At 55.4% G+C, this 15,530-nt stretch overlaps 1 protein-coding gene across 1 annotated transcript in view; it reads right to left on the bottom strand.

Moving 5' to 3' along the window:
• Positions 1-15,530, bottom strand: part of PADI1 (peptidyl arginine deiminase 1) — a 38,311-nt gene that overhangs the window by 7,579 nt on the left and 15,202 nt on the right. Inside the window, exons 2-11 of the mRNA XM_021683496.1 lie at positions 11,464-11,644; positions 10,198-10,270; positions 9,505-9,566; positions 9,008-9,125; positions 8,752-8,877; positions 6,879-7,051; positions 6,626-6,729; positions 6,110-6,233; positions 5,598-5,705; positions 4,121-4,272 (exon numbers count right to left, since the gene is read on the bottom strand). Coding sequence (XP_021539171.1) covers positions 4,121-4,272; positions 5,598-5,705; positions 6,110-6,233; positions 6,626-6,729; positions 6,879-7,051; positions 8,752-8,877; positions 9,008-9,125; positions 9,505-9,566; positions 10,198-10,270; positions 11,464-11,644 — 1,221 coding nt within the window. The remainder of the gene's footprint in view (positions 1-4,120; positions 4,273-5,597; positions 5,706-6,109; positions 6,234-6,625; positions 6,730-6,878; positions 7,052-8,751; positions 8,878-9,007; positions 9,126-9,504; positions 9,567-10,197; positions 10,271-11,463; positions 11,645-15,530) is intronic.

The following is a 15,530-nucleotide window of genomic DNA, read 5'->3' as shown; positions in this document are numbered from 1 at the left end:
AGAAAGAAAGAAAGAAAGAAAGAAAGAAAGAAAGAAAGAAAGAAAGAGAGAAAGAAAAAGAAAGAGAAAGAAAGAAAAGGAGGGAGGGATGGAAGGAAGGCAGGAAGGCAGAAAGCAAGAAAGCAAGAAAGCAAGAAAGGAAGGAAGGAAAAGGAAAGAAAGAAAGAAAGGAAGGAAGGAAGGAAGGAAGGAAAAGAAAGAAAGAAAAAGAAAGAAAGAAAGGGAATTCTAGTGGCTTGCCTCTTTCCCTGGTCTCTCTGCTTTCACCCTTGCTCCCCTGCAGTCTAACCAGACGGAGGTTTTTAAATATGTCAGATCACCTCCCTCCTCCAGACAAAACCCTCCCACCACCCCTGTCTCCCTCGCTGTACATGCAAAGTCCGCACAATGACCCGCATAGCCCCTACCAATCCTGACAACTCCCTCCTTCCACTCTCCTCTTCATCTGCTCAGTTCTGGCCATGCTGGCGTCCTGCTGCCCCTTGAACATACCAGGTACAGTCCTGCCTCAGGACCTTTGCACATGCTGTTCTCTGTACCAGGAATTATTGCCCACTCCCCATCTCCCCATGGCTCACTTCCATCTTCAGATTTAACTCAAATGTCATCTTCTTTCTCTATGAGGCCTTTGAACAACCCCTCAATCCTCTTCCCAGATTTATGTTTCTTTACAGCATTTGGTACTATTTGGCATACTTGCTATCTCATGTATTGCCTGGCATCCCACCAGAATGTAAGCTCCAGGAGGGCTGAGATTTTGTCCACGTTCACTTCTGGGCTCCTAGCACCTCTTACATACCAGATGCTCAAAAACCGTTTGTGAATGATATGCTTTTGAACAGCCGTGTAATAGTCCATGGTCTCTACCACTCAAATATGCCGTAGACTCAACAAGCAATGATAAATGACAACACTGATTTGATCTGGGGGATAGGACTGTGGAAAATATTTTTCTTGTATTTCTGTTATTTTATGATAGTGCTGGCAATTTAAAAAGACTTCCTAAAGTGAGATCCTAAAGTGGAGAAGAGCGAGACCCCAGAACGTGTTCATGAGCAGAATCAGGAACACGTGAGGTTGAGGAAGGGGCCCCGCCAGCCCAAGCCAGCCTGGGAAGCATCAGACCTGTGCTGGGAGGCACATCAAAACCACCACCAGGGGGCAGAATTGCTTAAAGATGATTTTTAAATATGGGGCGCGGAGCGGGGAGAACCCAAGCAGAGAATGGACAGGACACTTACTGAGCACCTAGCGTGTGCCTGCCTGAGGCTCCTAATACTAAGTATCCTGCTTAATGTCCACGATTCCCCTATGATGTACGTACAAATAACAGGCGCTGGTCATGATCTGAACTCTGCCCTGCTAAGCTCTCTGACCATCCCCGACCGTGCCCCTCCTTGCTCACTCAGCTCCAGCTCATGGACCTCCTTGCTTCTCCTCTAATGTCTCCAACACACTCCTGCCTCAGGGCCTTTGCACTGACCATTTCCACTCCTTTGCACGTTTTCTTCCCAAATACCCACATCTTCAACTCCCTCATTTCCTTCAGGGCCTTGTTTAACTGTCAGCTTCTCCCCAGGGTTTCCTTTGTCTAACACCCTATATTATCTACTTATGTATTAGTTTTGCTTATTGTCTGTTTCTCCCTGCTAGAATGAATATAGGTTGGCTGTTTGTTCACTGCTGAGGTCAGAAAGAAGCCAAGACAGGAACACAGGACCTCAGCCTGAGTGTTAAATTTTAGTTTGGGGTCCAAGGGGGAGATCTGGATTCTGACTCTACTGCTAACTTGCTGTGTGATCCTAGGCAGTGGCTGTACCTCTCTGAGCCTCAGGGACCCCTTCTGTTTACCAAGGACCTTGCTCCTGGTTATCTATACAATGGTCAGTGGACTGGATCACAGCTGCACTGGAGGTCCCCACCTTCCTATCCCCAGGCCTTGCTCTGAACCTGGGAGCTTCCAGAACATTTCTTTTATCCAGGGTCGCAGACGTGGCATATGGGAAGTCTCAATAAATATTTACAGAATCAGGTAAATGAATGCATAAATGAGTGCACTCCCTTCCCCTTTCTGAGCCTCAGCTTCCTCATCTGTGAAATGGGGATAATAATCATCCCAACCTCATAGGGCTGTTTCTAAGAATTACATGAGGCTTGGGCGCCTGGGTGGCTCAGTTGGTTAAGCGACTGCCTTCGGCTCAGGTCATGATCCTGGAGTTCCGGGATCGAGTCCCGCATCGGGCTCCCTGCTCGGCAGGGAGTCTGCTTCTCCCTCTGACCCTCCTCCCTCTCATGCTCTCTGTCTCTCATTCTCTCTGTCTCAAATAAATAAATAAAAAATCTTAAAAAAAAAAAAAAAGAATTACATGAGGCTAATCCTTAAATTAAATGAGGGTAAATCCTTATGTTTGTGGCACATAGTAGGTGGTTAATAACTTTTGCCCAATGAGTTCCAACCTGCTTCATAGGAGACCCACTGCTGGGGGCCCAGCTAAACAATACTTAAACATTCAGAAGACAGTTAACATGAATTCTTTAACCCCACTAGTGCTGATTATATAGCTAGCACAGAGATTTTTAATAGACCCATTTCACAGACAGGAAACTGAGGCATGGAGTATAAAATAATTTGTTCATTTCATAATGTATCTGTTGCGCACTGATATATCCCTAGCATCTTCAGCCATGCCTGGCACATAGTAGGCATAAAATAAATAGCTTCAAATGAGTTAATTGAGCGCCTACTATGTGCCAGGCACTATAGTAAGTGCTGCTTAGGTGGTATACCCCAAAACACATGACTAGTATATGGCAGAGGTAGGACTCGAACCCAAGCCCATCTGTGCTCCAAAGCCTGTGCTCCTTCCTCCTGGGTCCCTCCCTGAAGCACAGGTGCACTACCCGGAGGCCCCCAGGTCCTTCCGCCTCCAGGGCTGTGGGCGAGATCAGGTCCCCGAGTAGTGTCTGAGCGTGAGTCACCAGCAAGGTGAGCGCTCCTTTCGCTCTAGCCAACCTCAGCCCCAGGCATCCAGCTTGGGCACCCAGCTACGTGCCTGGGGTTGGTACCAGGAAACCTCGCCTCGCCCGATCCACAACCTCGAGGTTGCCAGGGTCACCACTCGAGGCTGGGTGACCTTCCTATGACTGCCCGGCTGCTCTAGATGTCAGTCAGGCCTTGGGGTTTTCACCTGGTTTCCAGGCCACCCCCACACACAAAGGAGAAGGTGGCCTCTGGTGCCCTTGGCGGGCTTAATCTCCAGACAGGAAGCCAAGGACCCTGCCAGGATCCCTGGATGGCGCACCCCATTCTTCGGTTGCCTGCAGGCAGGGTGGGGACCCACTCAGCAGGATTTAGCAGATACTGTCACCTGTCTAAGCACTAACCCCTATATACCTTGTTTCCTGCCTGATGACAGCTGTCCAGGGTGGGACCCACCAAGTCACCTCTGCCACCCTGGTGTCCTGCCCAGCCACTCATTCACCGGTAGCCACCTGGTGACCCCTGGGCCCTTTAAGCTGTTGCTAGAACAGCAGCTATTTTGACCTACTGGGAGAGGTCACCAGGTCCATCTCCTGCCTCTGCGCCACATCGTGCATCACCTCCCCGACAATTCTCATGTTTCAAAAGAAGCTGGAAATCTGGCTTTTTATGTCAGGCCTCCCCTTATATATGTAGTTGGTGACTAATGAAGCTCATGAGATACTAGGCAGGCCCAAAGACCGTGGGTTTCTAGTTCATGAGTTTTCTCCAAAGAGAAATGAGACTTTAAATCTAAGTTTCTAGGGGCGCCTGGATGGCTCAGTCGTTAAGCGTCTGCCTTCGGCTCAGGTCATGATCCCAGGGTCCTGGGATCGAGCCCCGCATCGGGCTCCCTGCTCTGCAGGGAGCCTGCTTCTCCCTCTCCCACTCCCCCTGCTTGTCTCTCTCTGTCAAATAAATAAATAAAATCTTTAAAAATAATAATAATAAATCTAAGTTTCTAGGACTCGAGGTCTTTGACTCCAGGACCACGAGCAGGAATGAAGACCGCTTCTCAGACTGGAGACCTGTGTTTGGGGTGAGGGCGGGTGCATGCTGCAGGGATCCCCACGCCCTCCCGCCTCCCGCCAGGCCTCTCACTTGGGAAAGCTGCTGCCGATGAGGATCCGGCCCAGGGGATACTCCTTGCCGCCCACTGTGACGGGCGGGCTGACATCCAGGTTGCCGAAAGAGTCAAGGCTGGAGGCACCAGCGGACAGGATCTCCCGGGTTACATATCCAAAGTCGGGACCCTAGGGGAGGACCAGCAAGCCCCCCCACCCCAGAAGGAGGGGTCAGTTAGGACAGGAAGTGACACCTCTTGGGCGGGGAGGTGGGGGGATGCAATTAAAGTCCAAGTCTGCAACAGGACGATAACAAGAAAATCCCCAAATGCTGGGAAATCAGGCAATACACTTCTGAAGAATCCTTAGGTCAAAGAAGAAATCCAAGTGGAAACTAGACAATATTTTGAAGTGTAAGGTGATAAGCATGCAGCCCACCAGAACTTGTGGGGTGCTCTCGAGGCTCCGGCTAGGAACGGCTGTAGCTCTGAACACACGTATTAGGAAGAGAGAGGGTTGAAAAATTTTGCTTCCATTCCCAGCTAGGAAAAGAACAGCAAATTAGACGCAGGGCAAGTGGAAGGGAGGACAGAGTAAAGATGAGAGCAGAGATGAACAGGGAACACCCCGGCCAGGTCAGGCCCAGGCTTGGGGTCAGGCCCTTGGTTGATGCAGACTCACCCTGCAGGGCTCACTGTCACCTGCACTGGGACCCGGCCCCGGCCCCTCCAGGCTGAGGTAAATGCCCTGCTCCGTGTTCCCGTGAGCTCCCAGACTTCCCCCTCCCAGCCCCGACCTGGACGCGGGCACTGTCCCTGCGCCGGGGCTGTGGGAGCTGGGAACCAGGCAGAGATGGCGAGCTGTAGGCCTCAGGCACACCTCCAAAGGCAGTTCAGTGCAGTGGTAGGGCTGTGTGGACAGTCCCTCTGGTTTTACCTCTTGGTGCCCCTAGCTGCTTGGCCTAGGGTAAGTTACTTCACCTCTCTGAGCCTCTGGACAGAGGGGCTGAACACAGCAGCTATCCACAGGACTGTGGATTCGAGAAGTGACTGTGCAAAGCTAGGGCCGGGTGCCTGGAACACAGCACATGCGTGCTGGGACTGCTCTTGTCCCCATCCTGTGCGTGAGAGGCAGCATGGGGCCTGGCCCGCAGCAGGTGTTCAGAAAACATTTGTTACTTGAAAACAGGCCCCACCTCATAAAGGCAAGAGGCATGAGGGCTCACTAACGGCGCGTTCCCCCACGATGCAGTTTGGTCTCCCCAGGGCTGACCCTTCTGTTGACTTCCACCCACATGGGAGAGAAGGGCTCCCCAGGAGGACTTTACTGGCCTGCACTTCCCAGAACAGGGGGGATTTGCATGTTGTTTGCATGTCATTTGCATGTTCTATCCCAACTCCCCATTTCCCCACCATTTGTGTCCTTTAGCCCCCCTAAAGGATAAGGACCAGGACCAGCGAAATCCTATAGGAGGAGCCCCCCAAGGGACCTCCACTCCACCCTTTGCCACATACCAGGATCCGCTTATAGGGGAAATGCTTCAGACCTCTGTTTCGGGGAGAGTCAAAGACCACTGGGAAAGACTTGTGAGGGGCCTCAGTGTAGCCAAACTCCATCTCATCCTAGAAGGGGAAAAGAAGAGATCACGGTGGTGTCCCCAAGTGCGATTTTCCAAACGGGGTGATCCCCTCATACCTGGACCAGGGTGGGGCCACAGATGCTCCCTAAGACCTGGGTGTGCATGGGTCAGGGTTACAGGTGAGGCCTCTTGGGACCCCAACTGGGAGAGGACTCTGTCTGGGACCCAAGCATGTGGGGGAAACGGGAGAGACTAGGATGATAGGGGCAGTGGGAACGTGTTTCCCTAAGCTGCCTGTGCCTCACCCCCCCCGCCACCCCGACCGAGTCCTGGCTTTTCTTGGGAGGCCAGGCTGCTTAGGAACCTGTGCAGGCCCCATTTCCCAAAGTCAGGGTAAAGGATGGGGACCCAGGCGTCCTGGGCCACCCTCCTTGCTCCTGGGCCCACCTGGATCCAGCGGTCATTTCGATTTTCAATCTGAGGGCAGATGATCAGCTTGCAGTTGGTTTTCAATGCTAGGTCAGACATGTCTTCCAGAAATTTCTTATTTGGGCTGTGAGAGTCTGCCACACTGCAAAACACAGGGACAGGGGAACATAATAGTGACCTCTGACTACCTTGGTCCCGTCCACCAGCGACCCCACTCCTGCGACCACCAGCTGCCTCACCAGAGCCTAGCCTCGCTGCCCGGACTCGATCCGAGCTGTCCCACAGGCAGGACATGGTAGAGGCAGGGACACCGACGCCAGAGCCAGTGATCACAGCCGGGGCCTTAGCTGCTCAGCACAGGATGGGGCCGACCAGCCCAAGCCAGCCTGCTGCTTCCCCTGTCCAGCCTGCACCCATGGGTGACCTCAACGCACCCGTCCAGGGAGTGAGGGCCCAACGGCGGACACAGTGTTCTGCTCCTATCTCTACCAGTCCAGAGATGGTGGAGTTCCTGCAGGAGGGGTGAGGCCTCACCTGCATGCATACAGCTCCAGGGGGGGCTGGGTGTTGGGGGTCATGATCCAGGGGGCCATGCGGAAGGCCACGGTGTCTGTGAAGAGGGGCACCTCAGGCAGGGTCTGGGGGGGAAATGAGGACTAAGTGGGCCCTGCAGGGAGCCCCATCAGGCCTCAAGTTCCCCCAGTCTCCCCGCCTGCCCAGCCCCAGAGACTCCAAACTGGTCCCCCAAACCCTCAGCTGCCACCCCAACCCCCAACACTGTACATACCTCCGTGTCCACCAGGCTGACACTGAGGGAGACCAGCCCCAAGAAATCAACGTCAGGGAAGGTGAGTCCCTCCACAAAGAAGCTGATCTTCCGCTCCCCCTGCTGCCGCTTAACTTCGTAGGACAGGCGCTCAGGCCCCAGCACCTGCTTGTAGTCTTTCAGGGAATTCCCGCCTAGGGGAAACCAGAGTCAAGGGCCGGCGCTGGGACGAGGGATGGCAGGGAGGAAACCAGAGTCCAGGGATCTGGGGCAGAGCCACCCTCGTTTTAGATCTGCTGGGGCTCCCCTCAAGCCCCACTGCGTGCAAGCTGTGTGACCCTGGCTCAGTGACTCAGTGTCTCTCAGATAAAGAGATAAAAGCAGCCCGCACAAAAGGCGGAAAATACCCAAACGTCCATCAACGGATGAATGGATAAACAAACTGTGGGTCGTCCATATAATGGAACATTTTCCACCCGTCAAAAGGAATGAGGTGCTGACACATGCTACAATGTGGATGAACCTTGAAAATCATTCGCGAACTGACACAGAAGGCTACATATTGCATGATTCCATTTACAGGGAAGTATCCAACACAGGTAAATTCATAGGGACAGAAAGATTACGGGATACCTAGGATTGGGGGGTGGGGGGAGAGGGTATGGGGAGTGGCCGGTGACGGGTACAAGGTTTTACGTGGGGGTGAGGAAACGGTCTTGCAACTAGAGGTGGTGGTTGCAGAGCATCAAGGAAGAACTAAGTGCCCTGGAGCTGTCCACTTTCAAATGGTTAATTTCCTATTATGTGAATTTCACCTCAATTTCTTTTTAAAAGCGCCTGGCCTGGGGCGCCTGGGTGGCTCAGTTGGTTAAGCGACTGCCTTCGGCTCAGGTCATGATCCTGGAGTCCCGGGATCGAGTCCCGCATCGGGCTCCCTGCTCGGCGAGGAGCCTGCTTCTCTCTCTGACCCTCCCCCCTCTCATGTACTCTCTCTCATTCTCGCTCTCTCAAATAAATAAACAAAATCTTTTAAAAAAAAAAAAAAAAGCGCCTGGCCTGTAGTATTTCTGCGCTGCTCCCTTCCCTTCTGCCCTGAGGCTTGTCTGGGAAAGGTCACCCTGGCACGCTCTCATTCCATGCGAAAGGTTATCCGTTCACTGATTGAGACTTTGCTTACGTTCTGGCGTCCCAGTAAGTGTTTCCAAGCGGGGCTCTGTGCCTAAACTTACGCCAGTGGTGCACGAGGAGGAACATTCTGGCTCCTGCCAGGTTTAAGTGGCCAGAACAAGTTCTGGGTCAGTTTGAACAGAAGAAGGTAAGGGGGGAAGAAACAAAGGGGCAGGAAAAGCCTCTTTCTATTTATAAAAACGAGTAAAGGCAGCTCAGGGTTAAGGATGGGTATATTTTCTTTAAGCCACAGATTTTGATATATAAAATCTGAACATACGGGTTCTAAGGGCTGGCCTGGGCCTCAGCTTTGCTAGTTCTCGCTCCCACCTCACCCAGTCTGGACAGAGCCAGGGGTGCATCCAGAGCTCATCCCATGCTGCCTGACCGGGATCGGGGGGGGGGGGGCAGGCAGTGGAAAAAGGAGGGGTTTGGTGCTTAAGAGATCTGGGCTTGAATGCCTGTTCCACTCTCCGTTGGTTGTGTGACTTAGAGACAGTGGATTCCTGCATCTGAACCTCAGTGGCCTCCTCTATAAAATGGGACTCGTTTTCGAACCTCCTTCTTAGGTAGTATGCTGTGAGCGGCTGGGGTGGCTGTTCATCAGAGGTAGAGGGAGGTATAGAAGATGCTGGAGGGGAGGGGGGATATGTATAAGAGAAAAAAGAGTTTGGGAAGCAGAGAATGAGCAGAGCAGGGAGGAAAGCGGCCCCAGCAGGCCACTCACCCCTAGCACAGAAGACCCCCACTCGTTTGGAATCCGAGAAGGGCACGTTCAGGACCAGCTTGTGGCTGTCGAAGAGCTTGTCTGGGCCGTCACAGCTCAGTACCATGGGGGACATGTCCTGTAGGTCTGCAGAGAATGGCGCCTTTGAGACAGCCCTCCCTGCACCCCGCTGACAGTCTACCCCCCCCACTTCCCCCAGCCTCTACTGCCCCAGGCCACTGCCCTGGACATCCCCACGTACCCCTCTGTCACATACCATCCAGTGATGCCAGCTGGCTGTTGGTGAGGTCAGGCCCTCTGGATGTGACACTGTCCCGGTCACAGTTCACCAGCAGGACGGCCCCATAGCCCTCGGGGCCCCAGCGCCAGGTTTTCTGTGGCAAAACAAGAGGCTTTGGGGTCAGTGGGACCCAGAGGGCTGGGAAGGGGCTCTGGAGCTGGCTTGTTAACATGGAGACTTCTGTTTTCTGGGTTTGCTTCAAGATCTAAAGAGGGATCATAGATTTGGGGACTGGAGTTCCAGGTCTCTAGACCCAGAATCCACCCCGCACTTGTGCAGTGAACAACCTATGCAACCATACATGGTGGCCCCACCCAGGCATGGCACTGGAGGAGGAAGGGTGGTATCACTCCTTCAAGAGGAAGGGTGTTCCAGAAACAACCTTCACCAACCCACTGAGCTTTGGCCCTGCTTGGGGGACAGAGGTTTTGCCTGTCAACCCTACCAGCCTGGGGTGGCCAGGAGAGTGTCACCTTGTCGCCGTGGCTCCTCTTCACCTTGCCCGTGCGATGCGTGTCGACATCAAGGGAGAGGTCTGTAAAGGAGTGGAGAGGGGCACCAGAGGCTCACCCAGTCCCGCCTCCACGCCCATGATGTCCAGGCTGAGGCGAGCTTCGCCCACGAGACCCAGGAAGACCCATCCTGGGGACCACACCCAATGCCCTGGAGGCCGTGCGGCCGCCCCCTGTGGTTCTGGATGTTGGAGGGACCCGGTCTCCGGCTCGTGAATTTATTGCCCATCTATGCGTGCTGAATTGCTAGCTCTTGGTGGCCCTCCCCTTGGCCCTTGGGAACGAGCTGAGGCTCTAGGTGCTGGTTCCACTGTTGTCGGAGCCAGCGGCCAGGGCTCTGGCTGAAGGCGGCTCGCGGATCTCTGAGGTCTAGCGAGGAATCCTGGAGTTCCAGTGGTGTGACAGGTGGGCCTCCGGAGGAAGGAGGCCTAAGGTGGGTCTAGCTGTCGGCCATGGGCCGTGCAGTTTCTAGATTCTGGTGGCCCTAAGTATTGCTGGGTCTCCATCCCTGACTGAACTAAAAGCCTCTGAAGAAGTTCCTCGAGGTGGAAGAAGATGGCCATGGGCCTTGCACTCAGGGGTTCCCCTAAGACCTTCAAGCAGGCAACATGGAGGGGCGGGGGGTATACGGGGAGCCAGGGAGGTGGTACTTACCAACGCCAGTGAGGTAGAGCACGCTGTGGCCCAGGGCGCCGCCCTCATGCCCCCCGAAGTAGGACACCTTCACCTGTGGGGACATCATTAGCCCTAAGCCAGCACAACCACCCCTCAGAGATGGCAGTGGCAGGGGGCGTGGGGGCACACCCCGACAGTCCTGCTTCGAGGCAGGGGAGGCCTGGCCATCCCGAGGTGCTCCCCGCTGCAGAAGGTCCAAGATTCCCGGGCTCCTGGCTTGGACTCAGAGCTGCCTTCCCCAGCTAGAGAGGCTGTGGATGCCTCCCAGGCTCCAGGGCCGGGCTGAGGAGCAAGGAGGGCTGAGTAGGGTGGGGCGGGTCCCAGAGGGAGCAGCTGGACCCTCAAGAATCCGTGGAGATGTCAGAGAGGAGGAATGAGGGGAGGGACGGCTGATGCCATTGACATCAGCCAGTTACTCAGCCTGTGTAGGCTTCTGTTTCTTCTTCTGTAAAATGGGAATAATGACCACACGCCCCCACCCCCACTCCCAATAAAAGCCAGTGGTCACAGAGCTTTTCCCGTGGTCCCGAACCCATGCCAAGGGCTCTACCCAGGCCATCTCAGTGAGCTCCCAAGATGGCCCCAGGAGACCAGGCCTATTCCCAATGAGGCCACTCCCGGCCCTCCCTGCAGGCATGCAGCTAGTGAGCCAGGGAGGTGGGGTTTGAAGCCATGGCAGGCTCCAGGACCCCTGCTCTCAATAGCTAAACAGTCTCTGCTTCTTCCCTGTCGGGGGAGAAAGGGCCATGTCAGTGAACCAGTGGGTCACTGTGTGTGTGATGGGCATCTGGGGGTGAGTGATGAGGGAGCTGTCCAGGAAAGAGAAGTCTTTCTCCTTCCTTAGATATGAGGACAGGTGCACATCCCGGTGGACACCTGCATCTCTGTGCATGCGCGCATGCGTGTGCACGGCTGCCGCTACAGAGTCCTGCCCGCTACGGGGCTTGTTTTGGGGTCTGTGTGGAGGTTGAACACAGGCATTCAGGTGAGGGTGCCTGTGAATTTGAGGGGGTGAGTAGGCAGGCTGTTTTTATGGGAGGATTCATTCGTGTGTGTATGGGTGACGTTGCAGCCTTGGGGTGGACGTGCGTGTCCGGGGTGTCTGCGGCATCAAGATGTGCTGTGTGGACGCTGCTGTCAGAGCCTCATGGGGTTTGGCGGCACAGGGGTGATGTGATGGGGTTATGCTTGGGTGCGGGGGTGGTGGGAGACGCGGCCCCTGACTGTGGAGACGTGGCCTCTTACCTTGAGATCATGTAAGTCCTTACTGGCTGCATCCACGGATACGGTCACCTCCACATTGGTGTCCAGGGGCCAGCGGGACTTGCCTGTGGGCACTGTCACCCGAGCTGGGTCGGAGACCATGGAAACCTCCACTCCGGAGCTCCCAGAGACTCCGAAGGTCTTGGCCCCCTTGGGCACATCACTGACAGAAAGGAGAGAGGCAAGTCTCCAGGGGGCTCGGGAGAGAGACCACAGCGGGGTAGTGGGTGGGGGCTGCCAAGCCACACAAACAGCACCCCTAACAGCTGGACTGGGGAGCGGCAGGGGACTGCCACTGGCCAGGAGCCCAGCCCGACTGGGCGCCAGGCAGCCTGGGCTCCGTCCCAGCTCGCCACTGATTCCCACGTGACCCACCCTGGGCACCTCGTCTTGTCCTCTGGCCTCAGCCTCCCCATCTGCAACATGGGGCTTTGCTCTAGTGGCAGGGCCCTTTCGGCGGACCCCGTGCGGAACCTAGGACCTAAGACAGACACAGGGGAGCGGGGTATGGGGCCAAACCATAGCATTTAACACCCCCCCTCTAACAGCGGTCCCCGAGGCTCCAGACAGCAGAGACAGCAAACCCCTGGACAACCCCCAACCCCCACGCCAAGGCTCCCCATTCTGATACCTCCAAATTCTCCAATCCAATAGGAAACCCACTTGGTCATCCACCTCTCACCATCTCCACCGTCACCACATGATTGCTGGGCAGCCTCCTCACTGGTCTCTGCAGACCCACCTGTGCCACCCCCCCCCGCCCATCTGTTCTGCACACGACACACTAAAGCAGATTGTGTCGTTCCTTTGCCCAAAAGCAGCGGTACCCGTTACACTCAGTAAAAGGCAGTCCTCACAGCGGCTTACAAGGCCCCCTGTGATCTGCCCCCTGCCACCTCCCTGACCTCTCCTCCCCACGATGCTCCCCCTCGCCCACTCTGCTCCCACCACACTGACCTTCCTGCTGTTCCATGAAGCTGCCCGTCTGTCCTGCCTCAGGGCCTTTGCACTGGCTCTTCCCTCTGCATAGAATGCTCTTCCCCCAGGTGTCCACAAGGCTCATTCACTTACCCTCTTCAAGGCTCTGCTTAAATATCACCTTCTCGGTGAGCCCCCATCACCCCATTTAATGCTGCACCTTGCCCTGACCGTCTCCCCCTCCTCCCTATCCCTCTCACTCTGCTCTGATAGCTAGGCCCCCCATGTGGAGCCCATACCCTAGAGGGGAAGTTGTGTCGGTGTTTCTCCCTCCCTGCGTGTCAGGGCTCTCCCCTGCTGTTCCCCAGGACAGAGCCATCAGCCTCAAGGTCACCACTTAAGGTCAAGTCCACTTACTAGACATCCACCTGACTGCAAAGATGCTGGGCCAGAGGGGCCTTTGATGTATCCTCCGGCCTCTATCCTTTCCTGGACCCCTGAGAACCCACCCAGATACTAAACCCTCTGGAGAAACCAGACACCCCTCCACAGCCCCCACCACGGTCACCTGTGCCCATCAAACTGCCCCCAGTGACAATGGTTGACAGTGGTCATAGTTACAACCCCAAGTCCCTACTCAGCGCTTGGCTCTCTGATGCTCGGCAAGGCAGTTTTCACTCTCCTCACTTTACAGACGCGGCTGGGGTGGAGAAGGGCCCTGGGGCCCTGCAGGCTGCCGACAAGACCCACCCGTGCCACCCCACCCTCGTGGCCCCACATCCCCGTGAGCCGTGGTACCTTCAGGAAGCCCCATCCTGCATGCCCTTCATCCTTGTTTAATCAGTTACCATAGGAACCCAGGTACCCCAGACACTCATCCTCTAATCAGACCCCATCTCCCATCCGCCCCCGCTCCCAGATAATCCCACGCACCATCACCCACAGGGTGGCCTCAACCACATCTCAGAGTGTGTCCCTGACCTTCATACTACCACAGAAACCTGTTCCCTGCAGTGGGCAGGGACCCCCCCCCCCGCAGCCCTCTCAATGGTGGCCACTCCCCTCCCCCACTCCCCCTACCCCCGGGCCCAGAGGTGGGCAGGGGTCCTGCGTGCTCCTCCCCTGTCATTGCCACATCATTGTCGCTCTGCCCCCATTCCTGGAGGGGGTCAGCTCCTGCCACTCCCCTGCATTGCTGCCCCCGCTTACTATTTCAGCAGCCCTGTGGGTGATGGGCCAGCACCCTGGCGCCTCAGCGCCTGACCTCCTCTTCCAGCGAGCCTGGCCCCCGCCCTCAGCCACCCACGCCCCGGGCAGACCCCAGACTTTGTCATTACCAAGAACTGCGCCCACCACACACTCCCCTATCAGCAGCCCGCCGATACCACCAGCTAACCAGCCAGCTCACTTCTCTGATGCACCAACCCCATCAAGCCCCCAGCGCCACCGGGACCCACAGCCACTGAGGGTGAAGACCTCTCTAGCCCCTCTGGGCAACCCTGGCCCCTCCTGGTCACAGGCTCAGGGTCCCCAGCCCACCTCACAGTCACTCCCTGGCACCGCTCAACATTTCTGCACACCTTCCCCTCCCTCAGACTGCCTAAGCACCGCCCCAGCCCCCAGAAAGCCCCCTCCCTCCTCCCCACTCTGCCCCTGCACACCCTGAGGCTGACCGCGTCCCACTCAGATTCCCGACCACCGACCTTAGATGACCCTTGCCACTGCCCACAGCCTGACAACATTTCTGGGGGCTGGAGAGCCTGGGAGGGAGGGGCTAGGGTATCAGGCCCGTCTTGGGGCTCCGTCTCCTGGGCCCTGGGGTCAGGTCTTTGGTCTCAAGCCTGCCCATAAGGGCTCCAGCTCTGAGCCCCAAGGCTTTGGGGTCTGCGCTCTGGGAGCAGGGCTGTGCATGCTGACATCAAGAGGAACTGGTGTGCAGCGTCAGAATGAACTGGGGCCCAAGACGGGGATGGGACTGGGCTGCCCCAAATTTCTCCCTCCGTTTCTTGCCTACAACCCATCTGCCTGAGGTGGAGAGGTGGTGGGAGGTGACAGCTCAGACACCCACACCTTCGTCTCTTCGGCTCCTTTCCTCCACCGGGAAACGCCTCAGGAGTTGGGCGAGTTTTGCGTGCTGGCTGCCCAATCCTGTCTCCCCGTTGTCCCTGTAACCTGCCGCTAGTCAGGCCCTCCTCCCCCCTGTGCCGTTGAAACTGCTGTGGTGCCAAATCCAGAGGTCCCTTCTCTTCTTCCTCTTGAGACCCGCCAGGGGCATCTGACCCAGATGATCAGCTGTCCTCCTCGAAACACTTCCCACTTGGCCTCTGGGACACGCGGCTCTCCTCTCTCCCCAGGCTTCTCCTTGCTGCCCTGCCCTCCTAACCGCAGAGTGCCCCAGGCGGCGGGCTGGCCCCCATTAACCACCAGCAGTTGTGGGGGGAGGGCACAGTTAAGCTGATTATTAGTTTTACTGACACAAATGATGTGTAGCGCACAACATACTAACAATAGTACAATATATGTTACTCTTCATCATAAAATTACTATAAATCCCCCCAGTTCTTGCAGAATGCCTCTCGAAACCACAGCCAAACCATGCTGGCCATTCAACCACAACTCCACAAATGGAGTTGCATCCCAATCTGCTCATTCTTTCCCCCCAAAATTTGTCGTCATGAAATTTGATGCGTGACGTAAACGCGGACTGATACTTTCATTTGTGTTCTAGCATAAAATGAAAGCGAAGCCGTGGAGATAAACCTCACTCCATCGGTGATATGAGCAACTTCTTTGCTGAGCCAGCTAATGCTGGACGAACACTTCCCTCACTTTTTGTGCTAATCACAACGTAACATACTTCTAAATTTAATCTGCGTTCATCTCCTTTTTCTTCATCAATAAAACAATAAATGGGAGTCCTGATTTGTAGACTTTGCCAATTTCCATGGTCTAGAGACTTCCACCAATGGCCAATTTCAAGTTACCAGTGCAACATCATTGAACTCAGAGTTGCAAAGAAATACAATAGCACCCTGTATATAACTATTTCTACCATACAGAGGTGAATGATCACGGAGCATAGATCTTGGTAGAGTGTAATAAAATAGTAAGGAAGCAGTGCATTCTGATTA

This window comes from Neomonachus schauinslandi, chromosome 4, assembly GCF_002201575.2.
Source record: "Neomonachus schauinslandi chromosome 4, ASM220157v2, whole genome shotgun sequence".
Taxonomy (NCBI): domain Eukaryota; kingdom Metazoa; phylum Chordata; class Mammalia; order Carnivora; family Phocidae; genus Neomonachus; species Neomonachus schauinslandi.
The sequence above is the reverse complement of the archived record's forward strand: the minus strand, read 5'-3'. Positions and strand labels throughout refer to the sequence as shown.